The sequence below is a fragment of the Gouania willdenowi genome, chromosome 19, assembly GCF_900634775.1.
Source record: "Gouania willdenowi chromosome 19, fGouWil2.1, whole genome shotgun sequence".
In the NCBI taxonomy this organism is placed as follows: Eukaryota; Metazoa; Chordata; class Actinopteri; order Blenniiformes; family Gobiesocidae; genus Gouania; species Gouania willdenowi.
In genome coordinates, this window is record NC_041062.1 from 14,419,485 (window position 1) to 14,445,436 (window position 25,952).

The 25,952-nt window shown below is 37.2% G+C and overlaps 1 protein-coding gene across 2 annotated transcripts in view; it reads right to left on the reverse strand.

Annotated features, from left to right (window-relative positions):
- Nucleotides 1-25,952, reverse strand: part of LOC114481278 (protocadherin-15-like) — a 225,534-nt gene that overhangs the window by 163,049 nt on the left and 36,533 nt on the right. For both annotated transcript variants that reach the window (XM_028475966.1, XM_028475967.1), the window contains exons 3-4: nt 8,840-8,854; nt 7,456-7,521 (exon numbers count right to left, since the gene is read on the reverse strand). In XM_028475966.1, the coding sequence (XP_028331767.1) occupies nt 7,456-7,521; nt 8,840-8,854 (81 nt within the window). The remainder of the gene's footprint in view (nt 1-7,455; nt 7,522-8,839; nt 8,855-25,952) is intronic.

Here is a 25,952-nt window from a genome sequence, read left to right on the forward strand (position 1 = left end):
GTTACCAGCAGAGGGGAAGTTATTTTATTTCCTAATTGAACTTGTGACATCACAAACTTTGAAACAGAGCACTTTCCTCTGTGTTGTAAGACGTACACAGACCACAAAACACCTCAACACCAGCAAAAGTGGATTTTTCATAATATGTCCCCTTTAAGATCAAATTCTGCTATGCTTCTTTTTCTATATTTACCATTTCATACGCAATACACAAAAATAATTACCCCATAGGTTAATTATTGATTTCAACTGTATTACAGTCTTAGAGGGGCACATAGTAAACAACCTTTTTAAATGGTGTTCAACCTTTTTTCATGCGATAGGGTTTAAGCCAATTTTAGAGACTAAAATGAAGCAACATACATGTTTCACCATATACAGAATGAATAGAACAGAGGCTTTTCCTCTACACATATTTACGTGTGTGTGCGCGCACCTGTGTGTTAGCCTTGCAGTAGACAAAACTGAGCTGTGAAGCTGCAGCACGCGCCACTGCCTTTCAACCCAGATGAGAATAAGTGGTGAAAAAAGACAAATGGATCTGTGTAACATGTACATCTTTATTCATTCACGTCACACCAAAATTCTGTTTCCCATCGATGAATGCATTGACGCCAGCACCAAAATGGCCTTTCAGTGCACTCTGAGGAAACGTGACATGTACCGTCATGCATCCATCACCATCGATTCAATCCCATCACATCTACATTAGAAAATGGTCGATTGGAAATTTCTCCACAACAAATTGTTATTGTAATTTCCAATTTAATATAAATATTGAACCTATAAATCCCTGCTTAGGGAAAACACTACATCTCTCCTTCCCCTTGCACCAGACCAGGAACATTGAAACTGTCAATTTTGTTTTTTTTTCTTTTTTTTTTTTTTTTTCTTTTTGTGAGATGAAGGCAGTTTTCTAGCATTTTAGTTTTCTGCTCCACCACAAACAATAACACAAAGAGAAAAAAAAAAAACAATAGCACACAGTTGACAGAATCCTTCTTTGTTAAAAAAAAAAAAAAGCACCTTTACAAAAATGAAAATAGAAGAAGAGCAAGACGTGTGTTGAGGTGTTTATTTTTCAAATTGTATGTAGCTTAATGACAACTGAGAAAACCCACTCAACATCTGACGTCGACGAATCTCATGATCACGTCTATATCGCATTGGTCGGTCCGGGCCACATCTGCTCGTCTATATGACGTCTGAAATAGGTTAGAATCTGACCGTCATGACCACGACCTCATCTGGCCCTAGATATGACGTTCAACATTTGAAGAAATAATGTAAATGTCAAACCTTAATTCCCACTGAGCAAGTCAACGTTGAAACGATGTTGAGAAGACGTCTTTTTCAAACATTGTCTGGTCAGGTTAATTCAACAAAAAAACGCACACACAACAACAAGAAAAATTCAAAATTACACATAAACATTACAATACTCCCAAAATGTATGGTACTGTATGCTCATTCAGTGCAAAACAGCTATTAAAATGTATTTTAATGCTGTAAGGAAGCGCACGTGAAAGCATAGGGTCAGGGGTTCGATTGCAACCTGGGTCATCTTGCCATCTTACGTTATTTTTGTCCAAAAACGACGTTGTAAAAAGGTTCACTCTGCACCTGCCAGAGTCGTCTTCTCAACGTTGTTTCAACGTTGCTTTGCTCAGTGTGAAGGATCAAAGCAGCAGGATCAATTATGTGTTTTGATGAATATTTTCTGCACTCAGATGCTTTAAAAACATTGAGTTTCTCAGCATTGAATGTGATCATTAGATTTACAATGACAGTTTTACTGACTAACGTCAAAAAAGTGAAGGTCGTCTATAGTGTTGTAATTGCTTCACTCGTCACATGGTTCAGCTGTAACCTCAAATTAATAATAAATTAAAATAAAAAAAACTATCAAAACCTTTTCCCTTTGTCCCCATTTAGTATTCACACGAACAGCTATGAAATTGTCCAGAGCCGATGAATTCCAAGTTTGTGCATTCAGACAAACAGCAGCCGCAGTGAGCGACACAAAGCACGACTCCTGCTGATTAGCTTTTTGAGGGAGTTAAAACCTTCCCATCACCACTGCAATTACCAGTGCCATTTGGATAAGCACAGTAATTGGTCAAATTAGACAACTGTCGGCCAGCTCACTAATCACATGTCACTAGGGTTGCCAACTCTGCGAAAAAAAAAAAAAGAAAAAAAAGTACATCTATTTGAAGCAAGTGAAGAGTGGTCTTGGTTTAAAAATTATTGTTAAAAGAACACATGGAAAACTCCCAAATTAGCTAACATTTGGGATATTCCGACCTTGGCATACTTAAAAATAGCTGACATTTAATTAAATGTAACTCATAATGAAGTGATTCTCAGCATCACCTTCAAATAATGACACACACGCACAAGCTAAATTGAGGAAAAAAATTAAATAGTTGAAAATATGGAGCAGTTATTAGCTGACATAATAATAATAGGCATGTGAAGAGTCAATGTGTCAAAGTTAAACACTTTGGTGCAAAAAACAGCTTTACAATTAACAGGAAAGTAGGTTGTTGGATCCACTGCTCGAATGGAGATTCCAACCGTGTTTGCTTGCATCTGCATGGCAGGCTGTTTGAACCTTTGTTGTATTTCCAGTTGTGTGGGCAGGGTTTAGATCTTTACACACTGTGCTGGCTAAAAGAACAAACATTTAATATAGATTGAAAGCTGCTGTATTCAAACTCACCGTTGTGTCTGACATTTGTACACGCTCCAAAGTTAGCGGCCAGTCAACCTGACACACAAGTATTTGGACTGTCACACGTGGGCCTTCAACCTGAACATAGACCAATGTTGTTTCTCCTGACCGCTCTCTCTGCTTATTTCTTTCCATGAAGCTGATGGAAGAGCGAGAGGGAGCTCCTTTTGATTTGGGCTTTCAACGCAGCTGCGGGCAATGGCAGAGAGGTCCCAGAACACTGCCAAATCTAAACTGCATGCTAATAAACAATTTGACTAAAGTGATCCTGACTGAACTTGATTTCAGCGTGTGCATTTGGCACAAATACAACAGAGAAATATGAAATTAACAAGAATAGTTAACTAAATAAATGTTATTAAGCATGTTTGACAAAATGTCATGAACTTTAATAGGCAGCAATGACATATGACATCCAATTAGGGAAAGCAGATGAAACAAACAAAATTCCCTATCTTTAGCATGAGGCAACATTTCGAAAATTCATATCGCCGTCAGATCTTCATTGATTCGTTCAACATTTTGCAGGATAATGTAAGGCTATGACACGCAACATCTGACCAAACAGGATCCGGATCCGATCCAGATTGCTGACTCAGCGATTTTTGTAAATTAACATTGGAAAGCCCATTTACAACTTTCAAAAATTCCTATAAAGTTTAATAATAAGTTTAAATTTCATTCAAATTTGGTGGATTGATGTCGAGTTGTGACCTCCATCCAGAATGTGGATTTGGCAGCAGGTCAAAGTTTGCCAATTTTGACATGGAAAACCCCATTTAGTGGTATTTTAGTCAATATATTTCAATTTCATGATTGAGTGATTTGAGTTGGTGAACCGTTGGATGAGCCTATTATATGACCTAATATAGAACTGACATTTTGTCAGTAATGGAAAGAGCTAAGAACAAAATTGGGCATTTTTTTAAAGTCTGCGCAGCACGAGCGCTTTCATTACTTTCGAAAACGGTTTTTCGGAAGCATGTTGGTTGTCATGTTCGTGTCTCTGTTTTTGTACACGATAGCTTGAAAAGTTATTAACGGATCTTGATGAAATTTTCAGGGAAAATGATAAATGGGACAAAGAACAGGTGATTACATTTTGATGATGTTCTGGCTACCAAAAGAAAATATATAGAAATACATATGCAGTATCCCATTAATTTTCCCATCCACATTTTACATTGGAAAGCTAATTTACGACTTTCAAAAATTCCTATACAGCTTCAATACGTTTTGATATCATTCAATTTTGGTTGATTGATGCTGTGTTGTGACTTCTATCGAAATGTCGAGTTTCGTACGGATCCGATCAAGAATGATGATTTGGCAGCAGGTTGTAGTCTGCCGATTGGCCGTTTTCAAAAGTCTGCGCTAAACAAGCACTTTCATCTCATTTGTTGGACAATAACAATAATGCTTAATAAATTATTATTCATGACCCGTCTGGATGCTGCCAGCGATTGATCAATAATCAACATGTTAAGGTCTAGCTGTCAAATTCCTGCCCAGGAAAACATGCAAACATGTCCTGCAAAGGTTACCCTCCATCTAGTGTCAACCCTAGATAACAAATGAAGACAAAACAGGAGGAAAAAACCTTCCCCGGGGTTGATGATGCTTCTACACGTACACTATAGTATTTTTTTCCTGAAAGAAAAAAAAAAACATGGATAACTGTCAGTAAAATGTTTTAATACATGTGGTAGTGTACGTAGAGAAGTGGTTCTCAAATGGCCTGGATTCTGGAAACATACCACTACTTCAGAAAAAGGTTTCAACCCAAATCAGGTAAAAAAAAAAAAAAAAATATATATATATATATATATATATATTAGGTTTCTTTAATGAAAAGATGGAGCAGATTAAACTAGGCTTTAAATTCTAGAGCCTTTGAAATGTAGGTCAAGTCAAAGTGCATCGTAGAACATAAAGAAGACGCAGCTCAAATTGACATAATTGAAATGATTTAAAGAAAAGGTGCAATTTACAATAGCCACAATTACATGAAAAATTAAATTGTGTTTATCCTTGTTGTTTTCTTTATTAGTATGTAAACACTGTAAAAATATTGCGCTTTAAAAAAAAAAATGGTACCGAATTATTTCCAACTACTCATGTAAACGTGAAAAGACTAATTCCTGATATCCTCCCAAAAATGGGATCTTTGAACCTTTTGGCACAGACCACTGCTGGCAACCCACTTTTGTGTCCAGACCAATAAGTTGGGAACTTTTACTGGTATTACTCTGCTTAATTAAGATAAAATGAGAAATTAGTCCCTCCCTTTGCAAAACCCACAACGTTTTCCAATTGCCACAACTTGACGTCTTGTATACGTTTGACCAATCAATGTGTTCCTCTTATCCAGTATGTCATCAGGCTAAGGTCTGACCATAAAAGATAAGCCTGTTCCATCATGTCAGCATTGACTGTCTCACCAAAACATTACCTGTCATCATCACATCAGAATCGCCAGCATGACCGATACGCAGAACAAGGGAACCCACACTAAAATCTAAGCACAAATAAAAGTGAAATTAGACATACAACACGTTTCCAAACCCACTGAAAGGCCACGGGGCTTAATAGCAAGTATTAATGCATCAAAAGATGCAGACTTGACAGTTGAGTGGATAGAAGATTGCTTGCTTTCCTCTCTGTCGGATGAAGCTACGCTGATCTCTTCTTATGTCAGTTAGGATTACATAGATCATGTCTCACCGTTTTAAAACTTTGAGGCGAAAAAAAACATGACAAACATTGTGACATATCATCCTCTGACCTTACGAAAAGATAGTGATATAAAGACTTGTTTCATGTTCACAATATCAAATGCACAAACGACCATTTCTTTTGTAAAACTATTAGGTCTTAAGGTATGTGATTATTTGCATGGAGCTTAAAAATATCACAAAAACAAAAGACAGATGTGTGTGTAAACATACAATTGCTTTACAATCCAAAACAGATGAAAAATAAACCTAACCAAAGTATTTTAGGCTAGAGCATTCAAAATTAAATCAGTCTAGAAGAGGAAATATTTATTTACAAATGTTTTAGTTTAGTTTACTTTTCCTCTTCATATCTCACTGAGCTTCAACTGAGAATTGGAGATAATCACCTTCACGTCATCAAAAATTTACACCAAAATCCAATGCAAGAAACCCAATGAGGCAACCATTATCTGTAAGTAACAAAGCATTTCCAAGGCAAGGCAAGGCAAATTTATTTGTATAGTGCATTTCCTACACAAGGCAACTCAATGTGCTTTACATGATCAAAAAGTGCAACAGAAAACATTCAACAGCTTAAAATAAATAAGAACATTTAAAATCATCAGTAAATTGATTAAAATCATCAACAAACATTACATACAATCACAACACCAAGGTTTTTGACTTAGTTTTTAGCTTTTAAAGATTGAGACTCAAGATACTCGCTGACAGCAGTCTTCTTTTCATTGTAACCAAAGACAATCACCTCCATCTTGTCATGATTTAGTTGAAGGAAGTTGGCTTTTTTTTCCAGTCACTGTAGTTAAAAAAAAGTTTTTATTCAGCTTTATTATGAAAGCTTTATTTCCATACATCATAGTGATGTAGTGGTTGGTACTTCTGCTTTGAATCATGTGGAGCTGAGAACCTTCCTTTATAGATTTTGTTTATGGTCTCCTAATGTTAAGTAGGTTTTCTCCTGGTAATCATCAGAATGTGACAGTGGCTTGTGCATTGTTCTGTAATTTTGTTGTACAATGACAAAAAATAACTTCATATTTCAGAAGTGAATGTAGTGAGTGTGGAAGCCATATTGGCCTCTCATCTTAGCTAACAGGTTAGCAACACTTTAGGCAGTATTTTAGATTCCTACAGGTGTTACCAGATCTAACGCTTTCTTTTCTCTTTGTATTTTATTTTATTTTTTAACAATTTGGAAATTTTAGTAACACATAATACAGGGCTTTTGTACATACAGCAAAACAAAGAACAATGACCTAAAGAGCAACACAGATTTAATGAAATACAACAAGATTGTTTAGTTTTGACAAGAAATTATGAAACTGCTTGTCGAAGAAAACAAAGTTCCCGAAGGAATCTTTGTTATTCAGCAGAATTGCGACTGACCACTACATAACAATGCTGCCATTTTTTTAAGAAACCCTACCATACTGCCACTGTGAGAGGCCAGTGAAATGCCCCCTGCCTTTTCATCATTTGCACATATGGGTGATACTGGACACTGCACATTTTCAGGGCAAAGCAAAAGGCTGTAAACAAATGCCTTGCCAGTTTCCAACATCAACACACACCAGCAGGCAGAGCCTCTAATGCTCATTAGGCTGGAAATGATATCTCCAAAACTAAGGTGTTGTTGTGACTGGGAAATTGCCAGGAAACTGGACAACTGACAGATGAGACCTTTAGAAAGAAGTGACACCTAACCCCGAACACGTCATTAGTTTGTTTTGGCCTTAAAAATGTGAATCAACTCCTGTAACCATGTTTTTACAGCAATGGGGTTAAACAAACATCTGTATTACACATCTGGCAGAGGTTTAATAAGGTGAACAAAGTGTAGTGAAGGACAAGCCAAAAAGCATGACAAAACAAATCAAAATCTGTCGTTATAGGGTATCTTGGTAAATATGAAGCTTATTTGCAGGCTTGTCCAATCGTCATTTATTTCACACACAAAAAAAGAAGAGACTAGCACAATACCGTTTGGACTTTCTTCATCAATGGCAACGATGGTAGCTGGAGGACCCGACCGAGAAAGTTTACATTCTGGAAAAAGACAGAACAGATTCGGTCAGTACAAAAACAAAGGTATTTTTAATACATTTTTCAAACAAAAATCTTTGTCTTTTTTCCTGAAAATACTTAAAATTTGATTTCTACAAAAACAATTTTAAACTCATCGAAACAATGGGAACTTTTTTTCAACATAAAGCAATATAAAGTAACTTTAAAGTTGATGGAGATGGCTGAAAATGGCTTTACTTAACCTGACAATTGTACAGAATTGTTTTGTCATTGTGGTAATAGTTTATAGACACACCTTTACTGCCATTTTTATGTGAATTACTTATCTTTAGAACTAGCAATCACACTAAGGCTAACGGCATCGACTAAACTATAGCTAGCTAACTCACTGCCTTTGCGTACTGCCTTGTAACATCAAATGTGTTTAAAATTAATTTACGACATTAATTTCATGAGCACCTTCACCTCTAGTTGTTGAAGGTAAATCCACCATTTGACACCACAATTAAAATAAATGTTGGGGGCTACAATGAAATGTTATTCTATTTCTTGAAGTGCTTTATGTATCTTAGAAATTCAATCTGGCAAAGAAACATTTCTAGATTTTGTTACAGATGAAAAGGTTAATTTTATTTACAGTAGAAGTACATTTGATGGGACGACAAAAAACATCTATTCTAAAAGCTGAAGAGGAAGATAAGGTAATAGGCCACGTCATGACTTGAAAACTCAAAAACAGGAAACGTCGCTGGCTAAAGCTTAGATACTGTATATATAAACACGAGATGACGCAAGCGGGATGTGCCAGCGTAGCTCAACGGCGGCCATTTTTTCTCAGACAACTGACGTTCTGATATTCGGACGCGCACTACAAAAGCTGTTTAAACAAAAATACCCTTAACTCGAAGAAATACTGATGGATTTACAAACAGTTTGCCTTATTACAAACCTTATTATACGTAGGTATGACATAAGTTGCTTGTACATGTTGAAATTGCCACTTGTCGTTTGAAAATTGGTTGAATTTTGAGCAAGTTAGGGTGTCTGAGGTAAGACGGCCGCCACGTTGCTACGTTGCTCCCCATTGTCTAACAGTGCGGGTAAGTCATCTAGTATTTATACATATCTATAGTGGTTTGCCTGCAGGCTAAGCCCCGCCCAACAAAATACGTCACAATGTTTACAAACAATCAAAGGGTCTATTGACCATCAAGGGTTGCTGATCCTCGTTTGTAAAGACAGATAAAACCCACGACAAGCATCTCTTTCTTGGTCAGCAGGGGTTAATAATAGTGAGTGAACACAGTTAACTGAGGGATGAAAAGAAAACCTTTCTTACCCTCATACTGCCAGTCTGCAGCAAGAAGAAGTCAGGTCCAATCAGAACAGAAGAGAACAGAACAGAAAGGAGAAGGAACACATCAATCAAAGCAAGAAAAGCACAGCAAAAAGACCTCACAAAACACTGTTGCTAATTCTTCTCAATGAGGGAGTGGATATTCATGCACTGGTGGGAAAATATGGCTCTGAATGTTGGAGGTACAAATGTTGATGTGATAATCTTCCTAAGCTTCTCAAGCCACATTCACATCCGCCACCCGCCGGAACAGCATTGCTACGAGGATGATTCATTTCTACCTTCACCGAAGGATTTAAAAAATGGCCAAAGAGGGAAAACGTCACCGACACTCGAGTTTCCTTTCACGACTCTGTTCTTGCCAGGATACAAGGAAACAAGCACACCCACAATTATCAGACAAGCCAACATTATTGTACAGCTCTCAAGGATGTTTGTGAAAATCCCAGAGGAGAACTTTGAGATGGATATCTGCTCACCTAGAAAATAGACTTCATGGAACAGTGCTTGCACTTTGTATCCAACTCGGCCTCTCTCTCACTTCTCCATGATGGAAGACTACAGCTGTGCGACTACATACATTATCTCACAGTTCAATAGTATTGCTTTGTCATTTTGCTGAAGTAGAAGCTAAAGAACATTTTCAACATTATAGATGTTCAACTCAAATGATCTTGGAGCGGAAAATCACTGGCTTCCAAATTAGCCCAGTGAAGAAATCCAATCATAGATGTAATTGTTTTAATAGGCTCTGTCAAACCCAGCAAAATTCTTACCTACAATACAGCACTATTCACAGGTTCATCTGCAATTGTTTGTTTTTTATGTTTTTTTTAACAATGCCAAATTTAATAAACTGTTGAAACTCAATCCAAGGTAAATGGTTGCCAAACCTTACATATATTTTCCCGGCTAAGCTGTAAACTGGGGATAGGTATCCTTTATCCTACATGGAAAATATGTTGAAGTATTTATTGCATACAAATATTTTGATTATTTTACTTGCGTCTCTCAAAAAACAATATTTTCACCATCATAAGTACTTAACGGATTTTGACAATTTTACCCAAATATAGACCTTATGCCATGAAAGATTCTGTTAAGTTTTGGAGGGGATCTGGATCAATACACTGATTCTGGATCTCATCATTGGCGAAAACTTGAAAACGTACATCTTGGTTCAGAATTGATAGATCTTTATGAGATCTATGTTCACTTGGTTCCTCATCTAACAAACCAAGTTTCATCCAGATCAGATCCAGATTATGTGTGAATCATCATGGTACAATGATCAGGACCATTGATCCAGAAAACTCTCTTGAAAATGTGAAGGTGGTAACTACATGATAAACTAAAAGTTGAGCTTCTTTCAGAATTTTGGTCATCAATGCCATTTTCAACTTTTGACACTTCTACGACGACCTCTGATAGATGAAATGGCTTGGATCAAGGCAGTCAGTGTCCTTGATGTTATTCAGTCATCCATTTTCCGTATCTGTATATCTTGTATATACAGTATAGGCTTGCAGTGTTCCGCTGGAGCCTTCAATCCAGCTGAGCCTTGTAACAATAGGGAGTTATTAGGGAACCAGGGTTGCATATACACAGTATTACTCTCATAGTAAAACAGAAACTCAAACATACCAGAAATGCTTCAGGACTGTGACAGCAACACAACCCCCCCAATAATTCTATTTGTTTTTTAATGAAATATTGTTGGTGTAATAAATTACACCAGAATAACATTGATGATTCGCTGAAAATGTTCCTAAGGGAACATGTTGGGTGTGCATTGCAGAAAGATGCATGGGCCACGGAACAATAGTCCCTAGTTACATCACACAACACCAGCGCACTACCAGCTGGCTTGCATGTGCATGTGTGTGTACAGCAGATGACAGATGCGAATCCCTTGCTTGACTGCCTTTTTATCCTGCAGTGTAAGCTGATGCCCCTCATATATTACTAACCAGCCATTTGTTCTCCACAGTGCATCTCTGTTTCTCTCTCCTCCCAGAGTCTTCCATCCTTTGTCTACTCTGATCTACCGTCCTCTCTCCACCTGTCTGGAGGATCATTTTCAGTTGATATTTGGTGCTAAGGAGCTCCTTTCGATTTAAGAGGAAGATAAAAAAAAAAAAAACTTGAAATCATCTAATTAAAGGACCATTATCTGGGAGTCAGACATAACTAAAGTACAATTATGAGAGATAGAGGTGTCCCAATCTGATATTGATATCGGATAAAGATCCGCTATCAGCCAACAAATATCGGATTTTATCGGACTGCATCTAAAAATCACACATATAAGCACTTAGATTAAATTTTTCGCTCCAGCACTTCTATCCATAGGTGACTGTGGTTCACACTCCAACAAAGTAGGTGGCGGTATTGCACCTTAACATTGGTGCTGGTATTGTAATTTTTTATTTTTTTATTTTTATTTTATTCAATTGTAGAATACTGCAGATCTTATGTTGAGGCTTAAATGTACTGTATGTAACCAATTGTTAATAATAAATGGGTCAGTTTTTCTCATACCTACTGTTGCTGACTATTGTTCTGTGTTTGAGTAACTAACATTCCACACGACACAATAAATAATAAAAGTATGTATGATTCGTGCTGATAATGTATCGGATCCATATCGGTATCGGCTGATACACAAGGCTGCAATATCGCCATTGTATCGGATGTGGAAAAAGTTGTATCGGGACATCCCTAATGGTATAATAAAATTATACCAACCAGTGTGAACTTTGAAAGCAAATTTTGATTTAATTTTAGTCATAGTCTTTTGAATAAATTGCAACTTAGTCAACATTTGGTAATCAGGACTATTTCAGTTATAGTCTAGTTTTAGTCAATTAAATGACATTAAGATCTTAGTCCACCTGTTACAGATAGTCAACTAAAATATAAAGAGTTTATGCATGTTTTCTAAAATGGTAAAATGGTAAATGGACTTGATTTATATAGCGCTTTATCACCACACTGAAGCAGTCCCAAAGCGCTTTACACATCAGCTCATTCACCCAATCACTCTCACATTCACACACCAGTGGGACAGGACTGCCATGCAAGGCGCTAGTCGACCACTGGGAGCAACTTAGGGTTCAGCGTCTTGCCCAAGGACACTTCGACACATAGTCAGGTACTGGGATCGAACCCCCAACCTCTCGATCAGAAGACGACCCACTACCACCTGAGCCACGGTCGCCCAAAAGAGTCAATTGCCATTAATCAACTTGATATAGGATTACATTCATGTTTGTAAATACACACGGATTTTTGGACACAATCACATTAGTTCTGATTGGATTTCATCCCGTGAGACAAAATTCTTGTTTTGTTTTTGTCAGTTAACGAAAATATCAATATATTTTGATATAGTTTTCATTCACATGTATTTTAAAAAATGAGTGATGTGTAGTTAGTGTTACTGAAAAACAAATGATTTAGTTGTTTTAAAGGGACATTGGTTGGCTGTGCACAGATGAAAATCAAATCATGTATCTTTACTTTTATTTATTTTAAATGAGTTTTTAAAAAGGTGAAACTAACGCAGTTTGATAGATGCATCTTAAACACTTCAGTGAACACCACCACACATCAAACTGAGGAGTAACTTACACGGAAAAGGTTGGAAAGTATTTTGCCCAACTTAAAGGGTTCATATACAGTGATCTAACCAAGTCCCCATTACAACTATATTAGATGAAGATAATTAAAATACACTGGCACATTATGCTTTTTTTTATTCTTGCTTTATCTCAAGTGTTGTTTTAAAAAGCAACACATGAAATGAACCGCACTCTTCTGAAAGACAAACCAGACAATAAGTAGTCCCCAAAGGATCCTAAACTTCACATTGTCTACCTTCTTTTCTTGAAATGAGAGGATTATTAAGGATTAAAACTCTGTAAAATTACCCATAAGCTTCTACTAAGCTTCTGATGTTATTCTTTTTGACTGCATTTTGCAGTTTTATGCATTTCTCTTATCCTCTGGCAAAAAAAAAATTCTTCTGCACTCCACCGTAGAGAAAGGGAACAATCACTGAAATGACATTCTGCATCAGCAAGTGAATAAATTCATCTAATGCCAGGTTTCTGTCAATTTGACAAAAAGCTTTGTGGAGAGCTATTTATGGGGAATGAGGGGAAGCTGGTTGGAAAAAATATTCCAATGGCTAAAATCCTGAAAAGCAACAATCACCGACACAAAGTCCTGCTCATTTTAGATTCATACTCTGCCCCATTCAAATGATTTAAAATTTGAAAGATTCTTTATTAAATAGCTTCTTATTATTCTTTGCAAAAGAAAAAAAACTGATCAACCGGCATAGAATGAAGAAAAAAGGGAAAAAAGACTGTTGATGGAGAAAGAGAAGAGAGCTACTAGCACTTATACAGGGTTGTCACAGCTTTAGTCAATTTAAATTCAAGACTTTTTAAGACTTTTTACTGCCATTTGAAATTAAATTTAAGACCAACTTCACAGTAAATGTAATTGGGGGAAGAAAAAAAACACTACATCAATTAAATAGGTTTAGGGCCATTTTTTCTAATGTCTAGTGCAGACGTGCAGCTGGCGGCCTCGCAAAAATACACAAAATGACAGTAAAATACACAAAAAACAGACTAAAATAATCAAAATCACTCCAAAAACACAAGATGACTACGAAAATAGCCAGAAATCTTTAAAAAACAACAAAAATATAAAAACTAGAGCACTCAGAGAGCGCAGACCTCCACCAAGTACAGCACAAGCACCGGGGGAGATATACACACAATGCATTTCCCTACCACTACTACATTACCCATAAGCCCCCACGCTTAAAGAACAGGCTCAGGCACAGCTCCTATTTTCCTATTTTTGGGTATTTTCTCATTTTTGGTAATCCAGAAGATCACCAAAATGTAATCACCTGTTCCTTGTCTTATTAACAACATAACCTTTCAAGTTATCTTACAGACAGACAGACAGACAGACAGACAGACAGATAAACGCAGGGTAAAACATAACCTTCCGCTCTGTGCTTTGTGCTTGGTGGAGGTAATAATAACAAAAGCCATTGAGAAAAATCTTTGTTGGACAGGCAATTTTTGTTAAATTAAAAATTTTCCCATGTTGTTTATACATTGTTTTTAAAAAACGAATATTACTATTTATTTAGAAATGTAAGACTAATTACGATCATAAAATCATACAAATTTAAGACTTCTGAAATATTGATTTTAGACATTTTAACAACAATTAAGGCCTTATTTTTAGATTCATTCAGGAATTTAATACTTAAGAGTTTTTTAAGGAAGTCACCAGTAACTAGAAGAAGGACTGGACTTGTCTCCATTGTTCACACATGCATGCCACCTGTGTTCACATTAACACCACATTACACAGTTTAGATACATGATCCCATTCGCCTGCCTGCCATTGCACACTCACACATGCTAAAGTTACCATAAATTATACATGTTGCGTCTCAATTGGACCCTGTGTATAACCAATGTGTATGTTTGTGGACCTGTGTGTTCATGTGTATCCATTGGAAACCTAGAATGCTTTTTTTGTGCAATAAACATTGGTAATAATAAAAACCCAATATTGAATAAGCCCATTTAAAATCACAAAGTGCCTTTAATCGTGTAGGTTTTAAAGGGATTATATGATTTAATGCAGTATTCTAATTGATGGGCTTTAACAGTAAGCTTCGGACAAAGCCACACAGCTGTCTTCTGCTAATATAAGCTAATATGGATTGTTAAGCATTATTGTATTGACCTTTACTAATTAAACAAAAAACTGTAAAAAGCTGTTTATACGAGCATTTCTCTTCAATGGAAGAGATTCAAAAGGAGCAAGTTTTTTTTTTATTTAATTTTTTATGAAATAAGTATATCATTGAGATAGAATGTGCATATGTACCATAGGAAAAACAAAATAAAATGTAGGCCATACTTCTAGGAGCTAAGAGAAAATATACCTTATTTCTAAATTGCATGACTTAAATGTGAATTTGGCCTTTTTAGGTTCGTTTCTTCCAATTATCCACATTCCTTTGGGCAGAAGTCAAAGCAAACAAAAACAAGCTGATAGCGTGGGTTCTACTTTGCTTGCAAGTGGACGTAAATTGTGAATGCATACAGATTGTCTTTGATTAGCAAAGAGAGAGCTGATCAGCTTTGCTTCCACTGCAGCAGGTCATAGTTACTCAGCATAGCTGCATCCAGTATATTTGTGGTTTTTGCAGTAATTGTTGATGCACAACAGTATTTTTGCTCTCTTTGTCAAGCGAACAGTTTAGTAAATGGATTTGATTTATATAGCGCTATTTCCCCACCAAAGTAGTCTCAAAGCACTTGACAGTATCAACTATCATTCACCCATTCACACATCAATGGGACAGAGCTGCCATGCAAGGTGCTAGTCAACCATTGGGACAACTTGGGGGTTCAGTGTCTTGCCCAAGGACACTTCAACACATACTGTATAGGGCCTTTCCAACAAAACACAAAGTTTTTTTCAGATTTGTGAGCTTAATCAGGAATTAAATTATTTAAAAAAATGTCCCCTACTACAGCGGACCCCAACCATGTGCCACGGATCACTATTATACATACTGTATATGTATTGTGAATTTATATTTAGGCCACAAGACTTCTGCCTTCCTGTGCATCCAGGTCAGTTTAACGCATACTCTTTCCCATATTTTCAGTTTTCGGCCTTGGTTTTCGCATTTTCGGTTTCGGCCAAGAATTTTCGTTTCGGTGCATCCCTAATATCAATGGCTACAGTTGTTTTTTATTTGTTGACACCTTCCATATATTAATGTGTGAACCCACAGACTCACAGGACATGCACACTACCAGTGCTTAATTTGTAAATCATCAGGTCCCGCAGTAAATGCCGGGTGTTGTTCCGGCACTGAGAGAGGGTGACGAAATACATTTTTAAAGTGCCTTTTGCTAACTAAATGGGTCAATAATAACATGTGAACACAAACAACCAATCAGCATTAAAGAAGCATGGACAATCGCTCGTTACAGGGAATCCGTCTCTCACTCTCTGAGTGACAGCTGTCAAAATCTGCCGCGTTTCAGCAACAAGGACAGCGCTAATGTAGCCACAAAGGTCACTAAACTTTCAGAACACAAAAACCCACAAATACAAAATATTTACAAACTTTTACACCATAACGTAAGGCCACAACTCGTCTAATGAATCAGCAAGAGAGCAGAAAATGAAAATAAAATGCACGCTTACCTTTAATTTGACAAAACAGCCAAAAAAAAAAAAAAAAAACAGCCATGGAGAACTTGTATCCTCACAACTTCTTAACATATTTAACAGCCGAGGCATGCCTTGTCTTTCATAAGCCAGGAGTCCTCCTCATGTCCAATGGATAAGTGCAGGACAGGCGCTGCTAGTCGCTAAGCTAACTGCTGCTGCTCTCCTCCACAATTTCCACAGAAACAACCTTTACCTTAGGTTTAGCTTCACTTTTTGGCCTAAAAAAGCTCTTTTTTAGCCATTTTGACAGAGAAACTATTTTTGAGCATAATCACCCTCGTAGCGTGTGGGCGTGGCTTGACTTTCCACTCTCTTCCTCACATTCGCGCTGTCTACATTCAATTTTGTGTTTACAATAAAATTTCCAGTGACTTCAACAAAAAAAAGACACAGCTGTCCAAATATAATATTTCAAAATGTTATTAAACACCATTAAACTCATTGAGTGCTATTCACGTCTATAGACGTTATTTGGTTTAGTAACAAGGAGTGCCATTCACGTCTATAGACGTGAATTGTGTTTTTCAGCTGGGGTTGCTAGGAGACAGTATGATGAAGGTCTCCCGTGAATATCGAACTTGAGAGATCACCCGTGATGGCCAGAGCTCAGAGGAAGAGGAAAGGAGTTTATGAGACAGAAAATGGCACTACGAGAGTTGATGCTGAAGTTCCCACCAGCTTACAGCAGTGCACACTCGACCAGAGCATGTGTGGAACTAAGTGGACTATGGAGAGTGTCGCGATGGTGAGAGAAAACAATCAAAAAACGAGCAAGCTGTGAGACGGGAGGAGGAGGAAGTTGCAAGTGTGGAGAATGACGGGGGAGAGACTTGGAGGAAGGCCAAAATACAGTAAGCAATCCATTCAGTTCTGACCCAGATAGCAAAATAATAATCATTTTGCCATCAAAAGCCCGGTCTCAGTGTTGCTTTTGTAATTTTATGGAAGGAACCCAATGCTGAGGTGTCCCTAAAGTAAAAAAAAAGAAGCTTTTTGTCACAAACTGGCAATTTGTGTATTTGTGTGAAACCTGCCTCTATTCAACTGCTGATTATGGAAGAACGAAACAAGCTAGAAACAAAATAATTTTTTCTGATGAAACTAGAGAGTCTAATGTTTCAGAATCTTCAGATGTCAGAATGTCACAATTGAAAATATTCTGTGGAATCAGTGAAAATTATCTAAAACGCCTGGCAATATGGGGTTGGCTGCTCTAAAAATGGCTGGCAGTGAATGAGTTATTGAGGTGCTGGATCCAATCAAATAGGTGCCGTCAAAATCTGAGAGGTGCCGGATCCTGCTCCAGCAAAATCCGGCCCAAATTAAGCTCTGCACACTACCCTGCAGGACCCCAGAATACACGCTGGGTTAGAGGCTGACCTGCAGAACTGGTAGTCCTGCCAGAAGATACGCTAAGGACACTAAGGGTCAGAGGTTTGTTAGATTAGAGACTTGTTTCTCTGACCTCCAGTTGTTCCACGACTCAGCGGTTTACCACATGAGGAATCCAGGAGCCCCTCGGCAGAACCTGTTCTCTAAGCAGGAAGTTTTTCAGTTGGAGAAGTTTCTGACCAAGCTTACGAAATAGGCATCCCAAGATAACTAAGGTGATGCAGTTTTACTTGCCTTTAGGTTTATTTTTGACCCTGTTGAGGGTGTGTTTTTATTCAAAATGAGGTGTAATTTTAAACTTGGCTCGCTGAACTTGAATTGTGCCAAAGTGGCTGCTAAAAGGATGCTAGGAGAAACACATTAGACCTGAGCTGGAATCTGATTGAAGGAGAGAACAAGGAGGTCTGTATCATAAACGCTTTTCAGGATTTCACACTTAGCTGCTATAATCTAAGACTATGATCTAAGAGTGTTCTTGAAACTCAGGGACTCAGTGAGCTTGTCTTTTGTGTGCATCGTGGGTAAATTTATTTATGAATAACCAGTCTGAAGTGAGTGGGCGAGCTGACACTTCATGGAAGTGACACTTGGCCCTGATAGACTCCACTAACGAAAAGATGACTTTTGTTGCCGTCGTTAACCCCACTGTTTCCAATCTGTGTCGTTCCTGTTCCCACAGAGACCGTTTCACCATTTCCATAATTGCAGTGGACTAGCCATTATATTTTCTATGACGTCTTAAATTCTTTTGTTGTTTGCCTACTCTTTTAGCACTCAGTTTTTCATTCTAGGTAACAGTTGGGTTTGTATTTTGAAGATAAAAATAATTTAAGACATTTTCCCTTTTGAATAACTGTATTAATTTCTACAAGATGACTGCTCCTGTTTGTTACTACTTGCTGTGTATTTGTTTTTTTTTCTTTTTCTGAAAAATATATAATGTATTTTGTTTGTGAAGGCGCACAATAGGATTAATGAAGATTATTAGCATCAAAGTGACCTGATATTGAGTGGCATTCTCACTGAATGTGTGGGCGTTTAACAATTATTCTTTCACAGGACTTGTAAGCGATGTACATATTAGCTCATTTTGAACAATGTACTTGTAAAGGACTAAAAGTGCTTTTTAAAGATAAACATACCTTTTACAAGATTATTACAATTTCATTTTGCAGACGCTTTTATCCAAAGCGATTTACAGTTAGGGTTAGGGGACTTGCTCAACATCCCACAAGGTTGGATTTGAAGCGGGGACCAGGGTTAGGGTCAATTACATTTACATTTTCAATTATTCATGTTTAATTAAAATTCTATTTTGATCACGATAATCTTAACTCTTTCCAATTGCATCTAAATTAAAATTATTATTACACTGAAAGTCAATTACAATTACATTCTCAATTACTAAAGTTCAAGTTAACTAACTTTTATTCATATAGCATTGTGATGATTTCATGCAGTTTTTTATGTGTGTATGATAGGGATGTAACGATCAATCGTAAGGCAGTTAAAAATCGATTCATAGGTATCACTGTTGATATCGATTTTCTGAAAATTGAATCGCAGTACTTTTTTTTTAACCAGCAGAGGGCGCTATCCACAAGTGTAGGCGGCGGGCGGAGTCTGCCATTACTTTCTTTCTGGCCGCCTTCTACGCTTAAATATGTTACTAAATGATTCATTGCCCCTTTAGCAACGAAAGAATATCTGTAATATTACTTGAATATCTGTAAAAGTCACGTTTTTCTATTAGCTCTGTCTGCTAGCATAGCTTCTCTTCTTCACTGCAAGATATCTGCATGCCAACCGACCACTGGGTTACCAGCGCCCTCTGCTGGTCCAAACAAATGTGGCGTAAATCAGTGTAATCACGGTTTTTTTTTTTAAAGTCCAATTGTTAAGGCACAAAATACATTTTCAGTTGCACTTTTAAAAAGAAAAAGAACTATTATACAGTTTTGCATTGTTTATTTTAGAACCAGAATTTAAATTAATAGGCTTCATTTTCATTTGTATTATTCCTTTATTTATTTCATTCAAGATTTATTTTTGGTGAAATTGCCCTGTTTTGAATTGTTCATCAAGGAATTCTTTTGACAATGAAATATAAAAGGAAAATAGTACAGTATTTTCTAGTTTTTTTTCCCAAAAAAAATTTTGTCTACAGTCCCATTTTGTAAAATAAATCGTGAGAGAATCGTATCGTGAACCCAGTATCGTGAATCGAATCGTATCGGGAGTTGAGTGAATCGTTACATCCCTAGTGTATGATGTCGTTTTATCATCTTTACATTTATATTTTAGTGCATCATTATTATATCTAATGTAAATGCCCAACTAGGGGCAATTTAGCTATAACTGTAAACAACAGTTACACGTAGCACTTTGTAATGAAACGTGCATTATAAACTAAATGTATTATTATTATTCACACTATTGTTACTCTGTAAATTGAATTGTCTCTAAAAATATTTTTTATATCCTAACTAACCCAGAGTGCGAAAATTCACTGACAGGTAGTGGGAAAGTTAATATGAAACATATTTTAATAATTTTTAATTACATACGTGTAAGCCATAGACCTGTTTTGTGCATTAATTAAATTGCAATTAACAGTTTTTATTGAATTTCCATGGTAATTACAATTACACAGTAAATTACCTTAACTGAATAACAAATGAATTACGATTACAACACCGGCAGGTTTTTGAAATTACAATTACGGCATAATTTAGAGGACGATATATGAACTTTTTTCAATATCGGCCGAGTTATATTTATTTATTTTTTAGCACATTAGAGCAGCCATTAAAGGAAAAAAAAGAACATAAAAAACAACCATTCGAATGTATGAATATACAGCAACAAAATAAGTCATAATATTAACAGCATGTGCATGGGAGAGGTAGAAGCCAATAGTCTTACAAATAAAAAGCTGATATAATAGGATACAGATATAATATAATAGTGCCTGACAAAATATGATTTTTGTTTTACTTGGTTGTGTACCCTCTGATTACATGTCCGCTTCCTTAACCATTACCCCCACCTATCACCACCTTTATTATAACTGTTAGAAACAATTAAGAATAAAATGTCATGTTTAAATATTTTTATTCCATTTATTCCATCAGATTTCGGCCCATGTCACAAAACAAATGATTTATTAAACCAATAACTACCAAACCTGTGACAGCTATGACTAGAAAATGGCTGAAGTGCATGAGAAAGTAGACAGAAGAAAGGGATTTCTTCCACTAAAAGTTCTCATGTGTCATGTCCTTTTTAAGCTTCCATCAGCAGCTACACCAATCCAGACTATCCCCAGGGTCCAATTCTTCTCTCCTTACCTTCTACCAAAGCAGCCAACCATTCATCCATCAGCCATCCATCCATCCAACCATCCATCCATCGTTCCCTCCAATTCATTCATCCATGGAGGACAGAGGATGAAGAGAGGGGAAAAAAATTGTTAAGGAGACAGGGGAGAAATTGAGGAAAATGTTTAAAAGAAACATGGGGGAGTTTTTGTAGAGGGAGACAAATGGAAAGGAGAGAGGGAAGGGAGAGGATAAAAATGTGAATAGGAGGAGGAGAGGAAAGGAGGAGAGGATGAGACAGTCGAAGTGAAACAGTGTGACCTTGTGTTAGATTGATGCATCTCAGGAGAAAACGGATTGCCAACTCACTCCACACACAAAAACATGAGCGAGCGCAGACACAGATGTATGCGTACACACACGCGCGCAGGCTCAATAGTGTGGGAATCGCCACTTTGTCACTGCGCTGGCTTATCCATTATCCTGACTCCCTGGGTCTCTCCGTCTGTTTCCTCTGTCTCAGTGTGTCGGGTCTGCTCACTGTCAGCACCACCACCACCACCACGGCCCACTGTTGTAGTGGAGGTAATCAGGCTGCAGTGATTGAAGACGCATTATAAAATACACTAATTGCTGTGCAACCAATTGGACATTTTTAGGAGGGTAAAGATTACTGCTAAATAATGTCCAGGACTTCACTCTCTCTCTTATTATTTGCATACAGTAGGTCTGGGCATATATATCGAGAGTCAAGATATATCGCAATTTGTGTTTTGGGGATATAGAAAATGGCGGTATCGTCTATTTTTATATATTTTTATTTTATAGGTTGTTTTTTATTAACTTAGAATAGCATGAAAAGTACAGATAGATGGTTTCCACTAAACAAGCCACACTACAGAACTCACTCACACATGCTGTCCCTTAGAGGAAAAAAGGCAAAAGTAGCCCACATTGTGCAGCTGTGTGGCATTTTGCATTAGCAAATTTAACCCAGAATTATCTTTCTGGTAAGTCTTAATTTGAATTTAAATGATCGCATTTTTGAGAAAAAATATTGAGATATGAGTTTTGGTCCAAATCACCCAGCCCTAATCTGTATTGTATTACCATTCCCAATTAATCAACGTTTAAGTCTAATTAAAATGGATTACATAGTATTTTTCTATTTCCATATGTCATGCAATGACATGAAGTCTGAAAACAGTGTGAAAAATAAATAATTTCTAATCAGAAATTCTTCTGAATTAAGTGTTTTTATGATGTGCAATATTGTATTATAATCAATATACTGTATTTAATTGTCTGCTAGATTGTGATAAACTGAGCCCAGTGATACAGGAATTCTAACAAAAGCCGTTTTTGGAAAAACTATTCACATTCTAGAAGAATAATGTATGCTACTATGATCTCAACATTGCCAAGATCTATACACGACGTCGCTTCGCCGGTCCCGGACATGGGAAATTCATTTAATTTACATATGCCAGTTCAATGTCTTACAGGTGAGCTGCCATACTAATGCAAGGACTGACAGTAGGTTACAGCCAGCTGCCAAGACAAATTACAATGCACTCAAGAAAAACAGATAAGTTGCCCTGGCTGGTAAACACATTCATCAAACTGTGTCTTTCCGGACGTAAACATAAAGGCAGTGCTTATAATGATACGTGTCTAATGTTTCCTTCAAAGTGCTAGAATGCAAGCAATAAACATCCAGCTACATCAACAGCTGAATCAGTTTGGTGTACATCAGCATCTGAAGGCTGAATTGTGGGATATTTTTTTTTTTTTTTGCTGTAATTGGACAACCCAAGATACAATTTATATTGCCCCAAGCCATGAATGTGATCGATTAAAGTGACAGCACATGGTGAAGGCCTAGCTGACACTTAAAGACTTGTGTCATACATGTACGTACGTATCAATGCGGGTAGTTGTAGCATGTAAGGTAATAACATGTGCATTCACAATCAAGCAGACAAAACTGAAGGTTTGTAAAGTAAATTGAAATTTCTTGGTGAGTAATATTGAATACAGTTTAAAAAAAGAAAAAAAAAAAAAAACCTCAGTTCCTATTGATATAATACAAGCAGGAGTCAAAAGCCGTATTTGAACCATTGTTTGATCTCTCTTCCCACAACCGAGGCTCATTAACCAAAATGAAACAGTTCACCATCTTTCTGAAAGTACATATACAGTAGTGTTTGATCTTGGGACCCAGGCTAATTATAACATACCAGCACCTTTGTAATGCAACAGCTCTAACAACTGAAATCACCTGCTGGTCTTGGGACTGAGACTGATTATAAACACACCAGGACCCATGTCACAAAAGATGAATACATTTGTGTTTTACTAGAAACTTTAGCTTAATAAAAGAGTGTTATTTACTGTATTTCTGTATCAAAACCTGATGATTTTAGTGCATATGTGACTACAGATGAGCATCATGGGCAACAGCAATACTATACCTGGAAAATTACTATTTTAAGTTATCCATTTAAAAAAAAAAACAAAAACAACTATTGTTACATTAATGAGCATTGTCTTAGTTGACATTACATATTAATGTAAGTGTCAGAGGTAAGACCTAATACCAAGTATTTGTATTTAAAAGTAGCAAAAACCCAATTATTTGTATGAATGTGCAGAATCAGAGTTATTTGAATGCTTTGGGCCCCACGCCTTATAGAAACTCTGGAGCAGATCCACGTCAGATTCAAACAGTGCAAAGTATATGGCTGTGTGCGAAATGGCACAAACTCAATGAGTATATACTGTCTACGATAAGTATGATTAGGATGATGACAGTTCCTACTTCCAAGTTTCTGAAGATGCAATTTGAACCTACAACGACAAAAACCTGAAGCACACGTGTGACAACGTGACCAAATGAATATCAACATGTCCAAAAAACACCACATTTCATTCAGACATTTTAGAGATTTAGAGTATTTATCATACTATCTAATGTGAATGCACTACATACTACATTTTAGATCAATTTCAGTCCAGTTGCCGGCAGCGTCATTCAACGGAAACTGCCCTTCTTAGGGTCAGTAATGATCTAATGCAGGCTGATGCTGGAGAATGCTCAGTCCTGGTCCTCCTGGATCTCAGTCCCGCCTTCGACACTGTGGAGCATAGTGTGCTGATTGATAGACTCCAGCAGTGGGTGGGTGACTCTGGAACAGCCCTAGACTGGTTCTCTTCTTATTTATCAGACAGATCATTTTCAGTTACTGTTGGTAAACATGCTTCATTTGATAGAAACCCTATTTTGTGGTGTTCCCCAAGGATCTGTTTTGGTCCCTCTGTTGTTCTTGTTGTATCTGCTCCCTCTAGGGTATCTTATAAGAACTCTTAAAGATGTGCTCTATCATTTTTATGCAGAGGACATTCAGTTGTACATATCTTTTAAACCACAAAATGTCTCCAAGCTGTCTGTTCTGCTTGACTGTTTAAAATGCATGAAAGCTTTGATGTCAATTAATTTTCTCCAGTTGAACATTGATAAGACAGCGTTTCTTATCTCTGCTCTTGAGCATGTTGTTCTTAAGGTAAAGAAATGTCTTGGTCTTCTTTCCTCTACTGTTAAACCTGCCCTGCGTAACCTAGGGGTCCATATTGGTCAGACTCTGAGTCTACTCAACTCAACTTTATTTAGTTATAAAGCGCAAATTACAACAAAGTCATCACCTATTGAATAGGTGATAAAAGGATGGTAAAATTACATTGACTATGAATGCATGAATGAGTTGACTATTAATCCTATTTAGCATGTTTGTATAAATTTGGGAAGTTTATTAGACAGCGAATTCATCTAAACTGGGAAAAATGATGAACCCAAAACAAAACAGAAAAGTGGAACGCTGATGTGACGCAGAAATGGCTAAACCCTGAAACAGAATTTGGGAAAGGCTCTATGTTCTAATGAATTTCAACACCAACAATTGCTGCTTGCAGCTCTTAAAGATAAGACATTGTTTTACGTCACTTCTTGGCACCAGCCTGCGCTTTCATTGCTACGCGATATTTTGAATAGTTGCATGCGTCAAGATCAGCAGTGTTCAAACCTGGTCCTTGAAGGCCACTGATCAATCAGCTTTTACACGCGTACCTGCTCCAACGTCAGCTCAGAGGCTTGTTAACAGGATTCCTGCCAACCTGCTGGATGATAATTCATTAGATTCAGGAGTGTTGGAGCAAGGAGACATCTAAACCTAGCTGGATAGCGGCCCCTCGAGAACCAGGTTTGGACACCCCTTGTCTATATTGGTTCTAATGAATTAATAATGTGTAAAGTGGACTGTGTGTGTGTGTGTGTGTGTGTATGTCTAGAATAAAAAGCAACTTTGCTGATGGTGTTGTAATTAGAGCGCTATCATAGATCCCTCTGCACTTCAGAGCCATCATGCAGAGAAAGTCCTGACAGACCCCACAGACACTCCTCAGCAGGGGAACATCAACGTGAAAGAGTCAATTCATACTTTCCCATCAGGATTCTCAACAGGAATTTTTCACAGTATAGGGGGATTGCGTGACGCGCGAGCGAGCGCCAGTGGCACAGAACATTTTCAAATGTATAACTCTCTGAGGGCCAAATTTAGTGAAGTAAAGCTAAAATTTTGTTTTGTTATTACTGTTTTCACCTTTGTCTCTGCCTTACTTTAAAGCTATTTAAAGTTATTTGTTGAATTGGAGAAAGGTCATGATGAATGTAGTTAGAGAGTTACTCATGTTAAGTATATATCCTCCACTAATAAATATTCACAGACACTGTAGAGACAATAAATAACATTTTATTCAAAAGACTGACTCCAAGACGCATTTTTCAAATTTAAATGAGATATTATTATGCGGGACCTGCAGTAATATAGGAACAATTACATAGACACACACACACGGATGACGCGAGGGCACACACCCGCACGTGGGCACAGACACACACACACGCGAAGGATGCACAGTCGCACACAGAGCTTTAATCGGGCTGAGAAAAAGAAGACCTGGCCTGAGAGAACACGGCCCGAAACTGTCCGACCAGAATGAAGCCGATGTCTCTTTAAACCTGAACACGTTTC